Here is a 15,669-nt window from a genome sequence, read left to right on the forward strand (position 1 = left end):
CAAAAAACTAGCAGTAGCAAATTACAAGTAAACAAGCCGACCGTTGCGCTTGCGCACGGCGCTCAGAGATGACATCATCCAGGTCAGAGGTTAGTAGGTCAATCTACAGACCCCGGATGATGATAACAGCTAAAGCCGGACTCAACTGGGAATAGCACTAGCGTATCATAACAAAATATTGGTGAAATGAATGAATTTCGCGGCAGACAATGCGTTATTTAGAGGCTGTGTTTCGGTGCCCCATCCACTCCCACTATATGGATATACGTGGCGCTCCGCTGGATCTAAATATCGTCCGAACGACTCCAAATGACACAAAAGTTATATGAGTGAGTTAACAAACATATTTAATGCCAGAAATAAGGTCTAAGTTGTAAAAACTGTAGTTTCCCTTTAATTTCTACATAAGGAAACATGTAAAAGCAAGAGTTCTCACTTTTTATGACACAGCCAGACTAAAGCGCTTAGCAGACACAGCAACTCCAAAGTGAAAGGATATTAGTTTTTATTCAATCCTTCAATCATAAACTACAAAAAGCAAACAGAATATTTCTTAAGCGTGTTGTTTGTATGAAGTCACAAGTCTACAATAATGTATAATGAAGTATTTATCATATGATGCAAGTTACCAGTCCTTCGTAAGATCGGTTGTCTACGTCAGTCTAAATTTTTTTTCTTCTTCTTCTCGTTTGGCGACAGCAGCAATTCAATTTGTCTCGAGATGTTTTACAGAACCCAGAGCCTGAAACTTAAGGCGACGGCGGCATGGAAAAACTCCCTTTTGACAGACAGGAAGTGGAGAAGAGTTTAGTGAAGAGTAGCCAGAAAAAAAAGAAGGAAGTTTGACAGAGGACGAGAGATAAGAGAACATGCACGGTATGTTCTCTTTCATACATGAAAGAAACGTTCATTCATTCATTCTTCTTCTGTAACCACTTGTCCTGTGAAGGGTCGCGGGGGGGCTGGAGCCTATCTCAGCTGTCATTGGACACCCTGGACAGGTCTCCAGTCTATCGCAGGGCTAACACAGAGAGACAGACAACCATTCACACTCACATTCACACCTACAGCCAATTTAGAATCACCAATTAACCTAACGAGCATGTTTTTGGACGGTGGGAGGAAGTACCCGGAGAGAACCCACGCAGACACAGGGAGAACATGCAAAGGAACCCAGAAAGGCCTCAGTCGAACCCGGAACCTTCTTGCTGTGAGGCCACGCCACTGTGCCGCCCTGGCATGATACATGGGAGACTGATATAAAAGACGGACAGAGCCAGGAGTCAGAATTTTAATCATAGAATAGAGTAGTGGGTATTCAGTGTGCTTATAAAGTTAATGTTATATGAATATATGAGAGGACAAAGGCTAAAACCGATGTCAGTAATGATAGTTGTAGATCGTACGTGCCGCTTCTTCATCCTAACTAGCAGTCTTTGGAATAAGCCAGCCACGTAAATGTGCTGCATTATGTTTGAAGTTGGGACTGAGCTGCAGCTACAGCTGGCCTGTCATAAACAGTGAGGTCACATGACATACTTTTGATAATCTCTTCATGTGTGAATGTCCGACGCTCTGCTGAATCTGTGTTTAAGCTCCGCTGCCGTGCGACGAACCTATATATTCACGACTTTTGTGCACAAGCGGAAGGAAGTGCTCTTAATGAGCGCAACTTTGTAGTAGACACTAAGTACATGTCAAACATCTTTACCAGTAGATTACACAGCTGCAGATGTTGGGAACAACGGCGGGAGCCAACATAAACCGTATGGGAAGACGGAGAAGGTGAAAAACACTGTTTGAGATCATTTCCTCTCTGTGCTCCAGATATAAACTCGCCCATTATGGCCCGTACAACATCTGCCGGTTCACATTCCTGTAAGGAGTGAAAAATGCTTTTCACGATCTTCTGGCAATGCCGTCGAAAACATCAACAAGAGAGAGAAGCACGGCTCACGTCACTGAGCTCTATGCTTTTTTTTTATGGACTCAAAAACCGAACCTGACGCTCAGTGACTCCTCCAGATCGAAACCAGACATCTGTGAGCTTGACGGACGACCGAGGGCAGTTGCTCAGGCTTCAATCGAGCGATACGTCAAACTGTTAGTCATGTACAACAACTCGGATTAATGTAAATACATGCATTATTAACGAGACGATAACAGAGGAGAACGTTTAGACGTCTCCGTGTTATAGTAATGTATCATGACTTGGAGAAACTGAATGCTCTTACAGAACAGCTTTTTAAGAATGGATCGAGTCGAGTCGGCGGGACGGGAGATTGTTTTTATTCCACGTGTTCAGATTAGTCGCCAGGGCTTGGTTTCGACATTACCCATGATGCAACTTGACTGGTCAGGCATTCTAGCGTGTAAACAGGGAAGTCGCAATCTCTAATTGGAGCGACTTTAATCGGGGATGAAGAAATACTGCCTGTATGAACTCAGGCATCCAGGCTTTTATTCACATATCCAACACCTGTAGGCATACAGATGTGTAAAATCAGTGTGTGTGACTTCATTTTTGGGATATAAATATACATGAACAAGAGAATCGCTTGAATATTTTCATTCGGCGGAAGCTTCCGTGCTGTTCGTCCGTGGGAATATTTTTTTTTTCAAGCAGAAATAAGATGATTGTAACAACTGCAAGGGGAAAGCCAAAGGGGAAAACGCTTCATGAGAAGAAATTCACTCCGCCATTCTATCATGCTGACATGAAAGCATATTTAGAGAGTTGAGCACTGCCTTGTTTGAAGAGGTCGGACGCCTCTAACATATAGTATCTATAACTCTACATGATTTAGCTCTCTCCTATGTAAAATCTTGACCTCACAGAACGTGAGTGAACCTCAGCTCACATGCCAAAATGCACAGGATCTGCATGGTTAATCTTTGATAAGCATGTCGTTTTCTGGGCAAGGATCCCAAAATATTTCTATAGTCTCCTACAACAACGTTCTGGAAATGTTTAACGTGGGTCGGATTTGACTTTTCGAGCCGGATGGATGTCCACAATCGACTTTCTGCGTCCCTTTCATCTTTTAAGGACTTTGTCGACTGAGTGTCCACTCGGCAGTAACTAGCGTGGATCCTGCAGGTCATCTGCCTCGAGGTTTACTTGCTTGTTCTTGTTCGCGCGCTGCACGAGGTTGTCTCCTCGGAGCCTAACAAGTGGTTTTTCTTTCATCCAAGGAGTTTTCACCCACAGGACTGCAGCTGACTGGATGTTGTGCAACGCTCTGCTCTGTGAAAAAGAGATACATGAGCTGGTGAGCTTGGCTGCAGCTTTAAAGTCTGGTCAGAAAACTCAGCTCTTCTTCTTCTTCAGACAACGAAACTTTCTCAAAGAGGTTGCTTTTATACTTAATTTTTCACTCAGACACGACTCAAGCGTCTGGAGACTTTGAGACTTTTGCATGGATTGAGATGTACCCAGAAAGGTTTTGACACTCCACCTAAAGCGTGTTTGTCAACACCTGTTCTCGTTCTTCGAGGAGTTAGGGTCAGAGAGGTCAGAGTGCACCCTTTAATGCAAACTATCTTCAGGGTGATCGGGTTTTCTAGCCTCCCACGCGCGCTCACACCGCCCGCCTTCCATAGTACAGCACATCCATTCCTCTTCCTCCCTGTGCTCCCAGATAACTCCCACTGACTGCAATGTGATCACTCACGTCCACACTTAATGCGCCCTGACGGGCGAATGCAGCCAAGGCATGCCAACATATATCAAGATTCATCTGTGAAAACAAATAAGGAGTTGTATCAATAAAATAAAAAAAACAACAGCGCGTCCGAGGTAAGGCATCCCGGAGGAGTCCCGGTTGAGGTTGAGGGTGAAGGCTTTAAAGTATCGACAGCTGCCCGTCTCGTGTCATTTAGCCCACACTGCCTTCTAGTGGTGCACTATCCGTCCCAGGCTGTTCAGATGTAACGTGTGCAGCACTTTTAATGTACATTACCTCAACGCCTTCCTGTTTTATAGTATAATTCAGTTAAGTTTTGCTTGGCTTAGAGAATAAAACAGATATACTATAAAATGTGACTGAATAACGGTGAGTATGTTTGAGATCTTATAAATCTCTGCTTGCTGTACATTCTAGCTCAGTAGAACAGCAAATACAACCCGTGCAAAGTTGGTCAAACTAATGCACGGGGCAGTGAAGAGGTCAAACCTTTTACGGGTTTTAGGAAGGGTTTCTGCATCTGAAGTCGAAGACTAAATTAAAGTAAACAAATCAAGGAGTCATCTAAGGTTGAGGTCATCTACAGACATGCATATCTGAATATCTGGCCTGTGCTCCCAAGAATTGGTTGCTGAATTGCATTTTGGGTAATTCAGGCCTCGGGGTTTTACAAGGAGGAGCAGTGCGTGTGTGTGTAAGAAGATGATATCGGATTCTGCTGCATTGCATTGGGTTTTATCCTTTTTTTTTTTTTTTTTAACACTGTCCCTTCAGTCCTCAGAGACAACGATTCCAACTAACGTAAGGGTAAAATGTGGGAGCAGAAGACGTGGGAGCAGTCCTCTGTTGTTGCGGCTGCTGCTGCTGCTGCTTCACTGACCCTTCCTAACCGTGAGGAAAAAACACTGGAAGCAGTCTCACAGAGATCAGGAGACAGGAGTGGAGATTTGAAACTTGCAGCAAACCTGCCTCACACAGAGGGATTAGCACAGTACTGTCTATGCCGCAGAGGACTGTGTGGCTTCTGTGGACGTAAGTGACAGGTCATAAGGCCTTGATTCCCCCCCCGTCCGACCTCCCACGGTTGTGTGAGATCTCAGATGAGTAGTTCAAAGGATCAAAAAGCCAATTAGGATGGAATCGCTCTGCTTTAGTTTCTGTTCCAGGGAGTAAAGTGAGGGCATCGTGCTCTCCTGTGAGATTTACTGAATAAAAGGGGGGGGGGGGGGGGGGCAATCGGCCACAACATTAAAACCACTGACAGGAGAAGTAAATAACACATTGACCATCTTGTGACAATTCAATGTTCTGCTGGGAAACTTTTGGACCTGGTATTCATGTGGATGGACATGTACCACCCACCTAGACCAGACCAGGCACCCCAACCCCATAGCAATGACACTCCTTGATGACAGCAGCCATCCCCAGCAGGATGCTTTAGGAACAACTAAAAAAAACACATGAAAAACAGCACAAGGTGTTGACCTGGCCTCCAAATTCACTAGATCCCAAACTGATCAAGTAACTGTGGGATGATCCACAGAGGCCCCTCCCCTCAAAGGCCCCCACTAACAACATACTTGTTTCCAGACACCACAGGACACCCTCAGAAGGCCCATGTCCATTCTCTGATGAGTCACCACTTTTTTTGAGGCACAAAGGAGACCAAACACATCACAACTTTATCGTCTTGTTTCAAAAACACTTTATCTTTCTTTCTTTCTTTCGTTATCTTAACACGTAACATCATTAAATACAAAACAGTAAACATCCTTTGGTCCTAATACATCCCACAGTGTACAATACAGCGGAAACATCTTTCAACAGATATTAATACCAGGAGGGGATCTTCATTTCTGACATTCACTGACATTAATGAACAACCCCTTTCAGGTCACCAGAAAGAATCTGTCTTCCTTTTCCAAGATTCAGGATTAGCGAGGGAGCGATTCTAAATTCCTCCAAATGAAGCCCATTTAGGGACATGAGGAGACGGATCAGTCACTCTTCGCTCTCTTCTCTCTGCGGGCCTTTCTCTTCAGCTGAAGCGTCTTTAGCTCGGTCATAGTGGAGAAGGTCCTGTACACCCACACCATCTGACAAGGGGGACAACACAAAGGGACGCACACGTGAACGGGCGTTTCCTCAAACGCGTGTTGCTGCTACGCTGCTTGGGAATAAAAGTGAAACGTACCACGATGATGACTGCATTGAGCAGGAGAGGGATCGAGTACACCAAAGATATGAACATGCCCTTGGAGTCGAAGTACTGGAACTCAGAGAAGGACCTGTAAAAAAAAAAAAACATAACGGAGCTTTATGGCATTTAATTAAATAGCGCGCGTGTGCTTTTTGGCAACATAAATACAGGTGAACAGCGGCCTCACCTCCAGTTCATGGCTGCCAGTTCATTTAGATATTCAGCGCTGTACACCAGGCCAACTGTGGAGACATTTAACACGATTAAACGGACACTGGAAAGCAGAAAATCCACAGTGATGTGCATTACGATGTAATGTTTCCTGCCTTCATCTCGTTATCAGGTCTAATTTTTAACATATCCCAGCAAAGTGCACACAACTTACTGATAATATGTGGTTCTGAGATGTGTTTAAAGTAAAGTAAAACTGAATTTATAGTTAGAAAGTGACAAGAAACAGAGTTAGGAAGAAAAAAGTCCATAAAGCTTTACGAATTAGCTCACTACAAACTGTTGTAATGATGCGTGTACACACGTTTTATTGCATAATTTGATATTATATGATATACACTTGAAAGGTTTGTGCAGAGATAGTACAAAAAAACAAATATGTAACATTTATAGAAACACCTGAGCAGCAAATCAGTTATTTAATCAACTTTATACGCCTCAATGGCATGAATCCATGTCACACCAAACGTTACAACCTACAGGTGACACTGCTAATCAATACCTTTCATGATCTGAGCTGATCACTGTTGCAGGGATGTCCCCCGTGCACGTACCTATGAGCAGGAAGTGGCAGATCTGAGCTCTGTAGTACCTGCAGGTCACCACAGTCAGGAACAAACACACAACATGAAACACCAACAGCCCGATGAGCCACGGCTCTGACCACTGCACCTGGAAATAATAATAACATAATATAATTATAATAGTTATTAAAAAAGAAAGACTTGTATGGACTAAAGACTAAAAAGACACATTAGCTGTGGTGGCTAACAGCCTGTTAGCCTCTCGCGTCGGGGAGATGAAACGTAACTTACAGACATGAGAAACGTCCATATCGATGTTATTCTCAAATTGCTGAATGCATCGATGGGGATCGAGCTGATATTTTCCGCTTTCTGATCCGTCATCTTGTCAAAACAACTCTTTTTTATTTTATTTTATTTACACTGTAGCTTGGGCGAGGACCATGTAAACACAAACGCGGAAGTGGACTTGGAGTCGCAGTCGGATGACGCGACCGAGCCGTCCAATCGGGGGCTCGCACAGCTGGAACACATTTAGAACCAATAAACAAAAACAGATAGACACAACTCTTATTTTATTTATTTTATTTTTTTAATGTTTTGTCTGTCGTTTCTACTTCATTGTATCTTTATTATGTATTTGTGGTTTTACACAGTTTTATTCAGCCTCCACTGACAGTTTAGACTTTAAAATAAAACGCAAATGTGTATTATTTTGGGCCATGCAGTTGTTTTATTACAAATTTGAAACTCTTTACAAGCGATAAAACATACACGTACAAAAACATTGACATGATTGGTACTATTTCTTCAACAGTTTTGTTCCAAAAACTCCACAGTAACTTAGCTAAAGCCACTTTATCACCTCCAATCATGAGAGTGGATCAGTGGATAAATGACTCCCCTCTTTACTTGTCTTTTCCACTGCTTCGCTGCAATAACTTCCTTAAGTTTTTTCCCATAGAGCCATTTAATATATCAGCCCTGACACACTTAATCTGCAGCTACAGTAAATCTTGCCCACACCACCCCTCTGCTCACATGCAAACTCCAGCTACAAGCCTGAGAAAATACAAATAAAAATCTCCAAGTGAAAAAAAAAAAAAAGGCACATTTGTTATTTTTTTGTTTTTTCAGTGTCTAATGATTAGCAAGAGTATGAAAAGTATGTGATTTAGGGTCAAGGAGTACACTTAAAGTATAAAATGGTCAGTGCAAAGAGTTATGTGTGTATTTTTTTTTTTTGCTTTTGAGTGCGTCTTCATACAGTTTGCACGGTACAGTTAGAAAACAGACCAGATGATGATGCGTGCAGCTCAGCTCAGGGCCTGTTTCTGCCTGGGCTTGAAAGTCAGAGATAAATGCAACAGCCGCTGTGATCGGAGCAGAGTGCCCGAGGGCAAAGTTGCACAGACCCAAGCAGTAAACTTTTCCATGTGGTCCGCAGCGCCTTGCCGGCGTTCTCTCTACTCCGGAGCAATATGACGAACAAATTGAGATGAATCAGAAACACGCACAGAGAAAATGATATCATGATAGTCGTAATTTCGTAAATTCGTGATTTTACTTGATCAAATCATCTATGAATACTGACTTTGATTCATATATAATGTAACAGAGGAAACCCTTATTAATGTTGTTTTTGTACTTTTATTATGAAGTCTACGTCCTCCCATATGTACTCATATGACAGTTCACTCTAACGTCAACCCTGAATACTTCTTCAAATAGTTCATGTACAACAAGAAATTCAGTATGAGAAAAAAAAATACATTTGAACATTACACAGAAGGAAAAGCACAAGTGCAAATAATAAAATCAGTGATCCTTATATGATGAGCTCTTCCCATGTGACAAAGGCTTATTTTACAAATGAACTTTACAATATCGGCACATGAATCAGTGTTTTACAGCGTATCAAAATGTAATTTCAAATACACAAACATTACAAACATACAGTATTAACAGTCTTTGGTCAGTGTTACAGGTACATACAGTATATACAGTACAGTTTTAAAACGGACTAGAGATGATCCACGATGATCCACGCAGCTCCGCTCAGGGCCTTGTTCTGCCTGGGAGAAAGTCAGGGACAAATGTAGCTGCCACAGTGACCGGGGTGGAGTACCCCAGGGCAAAGTTGTACAGGCCAAGCATTAAGCACTTCCATGTGGTCCGTAGCGCCTTGCCAACATTCTGAAAGACAACGCGATCAACCGGGACAAGCTTTAATAATCTGTGTTTTAAGAAATCTGCTCGATCACAGAGAGGAAAACCCAAGAAGGCAAGAAACAAATGCAAGGGTTAAAGGGGAACTGCTGTTTTTTTTGCAACCTGGACCTTATTTCTGGCATAAAATACGGTCGTTTACCCACCCATATAACTTTGGTGTAATTCGTATTCCTTCAGGAGCTATTTAGATCTGCGTATATCCATATAGTGGGAGTGACTGGGGCACCAAAACACAGCCTCTAAATAACGCATTATCTGCCACAAAACTCGTTCATTTCACCAATATTTTGTTATGATACGCTAGAGCTATTCCCCGTTGAGTCCGGAGTTACCTGTTATCATCATCCGGGGTCTGTAGATTGACCTACAGACCCCGGATGATGTCTTCTGACCTGGATGATGTTGTCTCTGAGCACTAGTGCTAGGTCTGTAGGTCAATCTACAGACCCCGGATGATGATAACAGGTAACTCCGGACTCAACGGGGAAGAGCACTAGCATATCATAACAAAATATTGGTGAAATGAACGAGTTTTGTGGCAGATAATGCGTTGTTTAGAGGCTGCGTTTCGGTGCCCCATTCACTCCCACTATATGGATATACGCAGATTTAAATATCTCCTGAAGGAATACGAATTACACAAAAGTTATATGGGTGAGTAAACGACCGTATTTTATGCCAGAAATCCAGGTTGTAAAAAACAGTAGTTCCCCTTTAATCCGAAAACAGCGATTCCTTTCCCACACACTCATGCCGTAATCATTTTAAGTCCCACATTTTTCAGATGATAACATTTTTAACCCAAATAATCAGATTTCTGCGTATTTGGTGCTTTTGGACAATGGCACAGCAGGAGGAGAGAGGCTCATTCTCCTCTTTCCTAAAATAATAACGAGTCTCATGAACTCCATTGTCCTCTGTACTCTGGACAGGAAAGGCCGGGCCGGCTGCGAGGGATGCAGGAAGTCGGACGTTTCACGAAAATAAAGCAACCCTCCGCCTACTGTGCACCAGCTGAGCCATGAAATTGTACGGTACATGTTCATCCAGTTTGAAGTCGGTGGAATAATTTCTTTTATGATTTGTTTACCTGATATTGTCAGGATGTTTTCAGATTTATGGAGGTCACAGCTGACTGATAACAGCCTTTAATGTTCAATATAAATGGGAGCGTCTGGTTAATGATTGTAGTAATGATATCTTAGGTCACGTTTCCCCTGTATATGCAGCATTTAAGGTATTCCCATCATTACCTCCCACAATCAGATGATGGTTAATGTTTTGTCGTTTAGCTTTAGCTGAGTGTGAACAGCACGTCCTGAAACATTTTCTGTTGTCCAACTAACTCAGCAGTGGAAGAACTTAACTGTACTTTGGACCAGTTTTACAACAAATGGAGATAAATTAGAAAACATGCAGAAAGAAAATTATATCATAATATATATATATGTATATAATTATTCAAGAATGATTTAGAGTGTGCAGGTGATTTATTGTTGTGTTCAGATCATCTTAATTATTCTTTGGCCTTGTTCTGTGTTTTTATTCTTCTCAATAATGAAAGTGATTCAAACCATATTTATAAAAAAAACATATATTTCAACTTACCCATATCAAAACTACAAAAGAAAAGCAAAGAACAAAAGACATAAGTTTGATCAGTGTGAGGTTAAAATTTTACAGTGTTAACTACAACAGAGGAAACCCCTTATTTACCATTCTTGCACTTATATTTTACGATTTACTTCTTCTATCTGCATGTGCACCCCTGTATGTATTCAGTGAATAGTGTCATAGCAGTCTGGTTTGTTGCACGTATTCCCGGACAACAACACAAACTGTCACGAGTGAATCACTTGTTGTCGTTTGATAAAAAAAACAAAACAACAAAAGTTCCGGGTCAATAAAACAATAAAATGACAAATGTTGTTTGTCACATTCCACGAGACATGTCCTTATCGATCACATGTGGATCGTAAAGCAGCCGTTCCAGTAAACACACCGCAGAGGCGAGATACCGTGCAGCTTTGTTTATAAGGAAGAGTGTAATCAATAAGGAGCGAAGCACGGGTGACAAACATGTGCCCAGGGATTACAGGGTGGAAAACACATTTGAACATATACAGAGTTTAAGTTGTCTGTTTTAGGACTTTAATTTTTTGCCATGAACATTGCACCAGGAGCAAACATTCACTTAATCTGTGGCTGCAAGTGCAACTGGACCGGTGTTAAATTTGATAAAGGTTCATCATGCATGTTTAACCTGAGGCCCAAAACGCCCCGCAGTGATCCGTGAACTCAAAACTGGACAAACAGATCATTATTGTAGATTCATACAGATTGACAGTTTGCAGTCCCCCAATTATAAAGTATTAAAACAAATTGAATTTGAATTTGATTTATGGTTTACTAAAAACATTTGAACTTACCCAAACAGAATCTATAAAGAAAAGACAAATATTTCATGAGAAGGAAGAACTTTGTTAGGAAGCACACACACACACACTGTATCTGCAGCTTGATAGTCATTGTGCAGAAAAAAAGAAATAAAGAAAGCACCAACCTTCTTCACTTTTTTGTAGCTTTCTTTCTTCCTCCTCTTCTTCTCCTCTTTCGCCTTGACTTTGGCCTCCTCATCAACCAGAGGCTCATACTTCTCCGCCAGAAAACCAAAGTGTATTTCTCTGGGGCTCTTCTCATCTTGCCCGCTGCCATCCCTGCAGCCGGCCTCATCCAGCCTCTCCGGGCGATCCACATGCCGCTGATACTTTGCGGGGCCCTCGCCGGGACCCTCACCTGACTCTGGTGAGGGGTTCCTGTCGAAAAGCCTCAGTGGAAGAGATTTGGGCTTCATGTCGTCCGCTCGCTGCAGCTCTCTGGTGTGTAGTGTAAGGCACCGGTTTCCTCTGGGAGGTCAGGTATGTTGTCAGGGAGCGTTATGTGCATCAGTGGAAGTGCATTCCACCGGTCCGCCTTGCGTGGGGGGGGTTTGGCACAGGGCCCTTAAAGGTGCAAATCCTTCCTCCTCACAAGACTGACCTCCACAGGCCCAGAGGTTTTGAGAGGTAATCAAAATGACTTTAATCCAGATAATTAAGCACACAGAGGAAGAAAGGGGGAAGCTCATGGGTACACAGCGAACTTAACCTACACTTGCTGCACACTTTTCCTAATGCCACCTCCGTGTGTTATTCATGGCTTAGTGTGGTACTGGCTGTACTGTACAGTTTATGACAGCCTGGATTCAGTGTGAACTGTAGATTGATTTGATGCTCCTAAAGGGTTTCTTTATTAATTGCAGGTCCTCCACTCAGCTCCTGAATGTTCTTATTCTGTCCACACATTTTTTTTGGGAGCTGTTGCTGCTGCTCTACTCTTGTCCCCCAATGATCCCTCAGTCTGCGTTCAACAAGCTAACCAGTCGCAAAGTTATATCGTCTCTTGTCTTTAACTGAGTCTGTCAGACCATGTTGTGCAGCCCTCCTCCCCCATCTCCCTTCATTCAGGACATTTCCTGTCCCCGTCTGCTACCTTTGTCTGGGACTCTACAGTATTTATCTGCCTGCTGCCGCATCCAACATGTCAACATATCAAGCCTGTAGCGCTAAAACCTCAGAATTACCAGAAACACACAACAAAGTAGGTTCTTGACCAGTCCTTACTACTCCTAGTGTGGGTGGTTTGTTGTGTCTCATCGCTCTTTATTTTTACCCCAAGCTGAGGAAAGACGCTTGGCATACACTCATGCTAGAACATTATTTTTTAAAAATCCAGTGCAATTGCACATTGCGGCCACTGGGAGGTTGCACCTCCTTCTTTCTGACTTTTTGTTGACCTTCTGATTGGTCTGCTGACCTCCCACCAACCAATCACCGACCACAATACTTCTTACCCTTTGTCAATGTCCAAAAAGCATTTAAAAAAGGCAACCGGACTTTTGAGAAGACGTTTCACCGCTCATCCCAGTAGCTTTTTCAGTTGTAGGGGACTGGTGGGCAGTTTGAGGTTTAAATAGGAAACTCTGAGGGTAAACCATCGGAAACAACCCGGAACTGGCTATTTACTTTCCTGTCGTTGAGGGGGGGACTGTTTGTTCCTGTCCTCTTGCCCTATGAATGGTGGTCGTTAGAGCACTAGAGCATTAGTCAGTCAGAGTCTCCAGTCTCAAGATGTGACTTGAAATTGTATTGTAAATTGATGGCAGATTAAATCTCAGTCCACCTCCTCTGTTTAGAGAAGGTTTTTCCAGTATGACAAAGAATAGCAGATTTGTTTATTTTTTATTTTATGCTGTAGATTAGAAGAATTATGGGCTGCTGGGTTTTGTTTGGTTCAGAGTATCCAGAGTATCCAGAGTATTGTCGGCTGCCCCATCCCCTCTTTACAGGAACACTGAAGGCCAGTACTAACGGACTGAGTAATGGCTTCTATGCAAGAGCCATAATCACACTGAACAACTCAAACATTAAAGAAATAACAATGTGAATTGTGCAATAACTCATACAATAATTTTCATAACGTGCAATGCATCCGTGCAGTAATTTCATATGTGCAACTTCTAATAACTTCATATATGCAAATATGTGCAAAGTGGAATAATTCCACATGATGTGCAATAACAGTGACTTCTTATTATATGTGAATGGGGTTGTTAGTCCAATACTTCTACTGCACCTAAGGCGGACCTCAAGTCACCTTAATTACATTGTACTATTCTATTTAGCATCCACCCTCCCTCCTCTCTTTGTAGCATATGTCTCCTATGTCTCTTCCTCTCTTAATTTGCAAAGCAACAAATGACTTTTCTAAACCAAAAAAAAAACCATTGCGCATTTATGAACTTTCTAAACTTCAGTGAGAGTCAAACTGAGGCCATGATATTTGGAACTACTAGTTCCCAGGGGGGGCTCCTCATATGGACCTGATTTCACTGCTTCCATATGTGAAACTCTCTGATAAAAATCTGGATGTGATAACGGGCGGCGATGTTAGAGAATGCTGCGTTTTTTTTCTTCAACGGGAACGTGCAGCCGTGCTGGCCTCCTTCCACCGGCTCCCAGCAGAGCGGAGGATTGATCAATTTAGGTCTAATTTACACATTTTTGTGTTTGCCTACAAACCACTGAACAGACCGGCCGTAACATGCACTCACTTGCCAGTTTGTAAGCTACACTAGTGAAAAACAATGCGTTCTAATATGAAAAAACAAAAAGAGTCTCGCACTAAATCTGAGCTTCATGAAGGTTATTGTATTCAACATTTGGTTCAAATAACTGCAGGGCTGTTGAGTCAACTGTGTTTTCATTTTGGAGGCTGTGGTTTGTAGTACCCACATGTGTTTCTATCATGTTGACAACTGTATTTTAGTCACTAGGCTGAACTTAATAACAGACAACACTGCTGTGTCTAATTCAATGGAGAGCACCACAAACAACTACACCCTCCAAGATGATCATACAGTTACAATTACTATCTTTCTGATGCTGTTTCAACGTACGCTGCTTGGCCAAAGAAAAAGTCACCCTTTAGCTCTGATCACAGCACGCATTCACTGTGGTATTGTTTTGACAATCTGCAGTGTCACCAGATTTATTTTTCACCAAGATCTTGTTTTGATGATGGGAGAGTCTGACCACTGCACAAAGCCTTCTCCAGCACATCCCAAAAATTCCCAATGGGGTTAAGGTCTGGACTCTGTGGTGGCCAATCCATGTGTGAACATGATGTCTCATGCTCCCTGAACCACTCTTTCACAGTCTGAGCCCCATGAATCCTGACATTGTCATCTTGGAATATGCCCGTGAACATCAGGGAAGAAAAAATCCATTGATGGAATAACCTGGTCATTCAGTATATTCAGGTAGTCAGCTGACCTCATTCTTTGGGCAACATAATGTTGCTGAACCTAGACCTGAGCAACTGCAGCAACCCCAGATCATAGCACTGCCCCCACAGGCTTGTACAGTAGGCACTAGGCATTATTTTTCTATGATCTGGCAACTCTTATACAGCACGATGGTCAGTTCTGTTGACATTGCTACAATCAGTGTCACTGCTGCTACCATGAGGCGAAACCTGGACCCTACAGAGGTTGCACAGGCAGTCCAACTCCTGCAGGACGGGTCTTCAGTATGCAACAGAAGGTTTGCTGTGTCTTCCAGGACAATCTTAAGAGCATGGAGGAGATTCCAGGAGACAGGCAGTTACTCCAGGAAAGCAGGGCAGGGCTGCAGAAGGTCCTCAACCCAACGGGAGGACCGGTATCTGCTCCTTTGAGCAAGGAGGAACAGGGTGAGCACTGCCAGAGCCACACAAAATAACCTCCAGCAGGCAACCGGTGTGAATGTCTCTCATCGAATAATCAGAAACAGACTTCAGGAGAATGGTCTGAGGGCCCCACGTCCTCTAGTGTACTGATTTTCAGAGTCTCCTTGAAGTCAGCCCTCTGTAGATTCCATCAAACGATGAGGCATCCTTTCGTTCCTAACACATTACTCAGCCCGCATCAGTATAGATATCCAGCATGATTTTTCTCCCCATTGAGATCTGATATGTTTTCAAAGTGTGAGCAGTGCATTCATTCATGTTCTGTAACTGCTTGTGGGTTGCTAGGGGCTGGAGCCTATCCCAGCTGTCATTAGGCGAGAGGTGGAGTCCACCCTGGACAGGCCGCCAGTCTATCGCAGGGCGTGAGCAGTATATAATGTTCATAATCTTTGTTTTATACTGTGAATGAGTAACATCTGCAAGACCTCAGATATGTCAGAAGTAAAAAAAAAAGTCTCCACAAGCTCTA

At 42.8% G+C, this 15,669-nt stretch overlaps 2 protein-coding genes across 2 annotated transcripts; both read right to left on the reverse strand.

Annotated features, from left to right (window-relative positions):
* Positions 1 to 5,353: 5,353 nt before the first annotated feature.
* tmem18 (transmembrane protein 18) lies at positions 5,354 to 7,206 on the reverse strand. Its single transcript, XM_084559697.1, has 5 exons — positions 6,933 to 7,206; positions 6,672 to 6,789; positions 6,074 to 6,128; positions 5,881 to 5,974; positions 5,354 to 5,782 (listed from the first exon to the last, which is right to left on the reverse strand). Exons 1-5 carry the CDS (start codon positions 7,023 to 7,025, stop codon positions 5,684 to 5,686), a joined length of 459 nt encoding a protein of 152 aa, XP_084415823.1. The 5' UTR covers positions 7,026 to 7,206; the 3' UTR covers positions 5,354 to 5,683.
* Positions 7,207 to 7,302: 96 nt separating this feature from the next.
* LOC311498952 (required for drug-induced death protein 1-like) lies at positions 7,303 to 11,727 on the reverse strand (the record flags this gene model as incomplete). The annotated part of the gene is made up of 2 exons (XM_084559748.1): positions 7,303 to 8,837; positions 11,437 to 11,727. 2 exons carry the CDS (start codon positions 11,725 to 11,727, stop codon positions 8,700 to 8,702), a joined length of 429 nt encoding a protein of 142 aa, XP_084415874.1. The 3' UTR covers positions 7,303 to 8,699.
* Positions 11,728 to 15,669: the final 3,942 nt, after the last annotated feature.

The sequence above is a fragment of the Chelon labrosus genome (genome assembly GCF_963514085.1).
Source record: "Chelon labrosus genome assembly, chromosome: 14".
Taxonomy (NCBI): domain Eukaryota; kingdom Metazoa; phylum Chordata; class Actinopteri; order Mugiliformes; family Mugilidae; genus Chelon; species Chelon labrosus.

What these genes read in the sequence shown, in the direction of transcription:
- tmem18 (XM_084559697.1), bottom strand. Translation starts at nt 7,025, where the DNA reads ATGACGGATCAGAAAGCGGAAAATATCAGCTCGATCCCCATCGATGCA. An exon ending in TATGGACGTTTCTCATGTCT is followed by an intron (nt 6,790 to 6,932) that starts GTAAGTTACGTT and finishes TATTATTTCCAG; the next exon opens with GTGCAGTGGTCAGAGCCGTG. An exon ending in TCAATGCAGTCATCATCGTG is followed by an intron (nt 5,783 to 5,880) that starts GTACGTTTCACT and finishes CCCCCTTGTCAG; the next exon opens with ATGGTGTGGGTGTACAGGAC.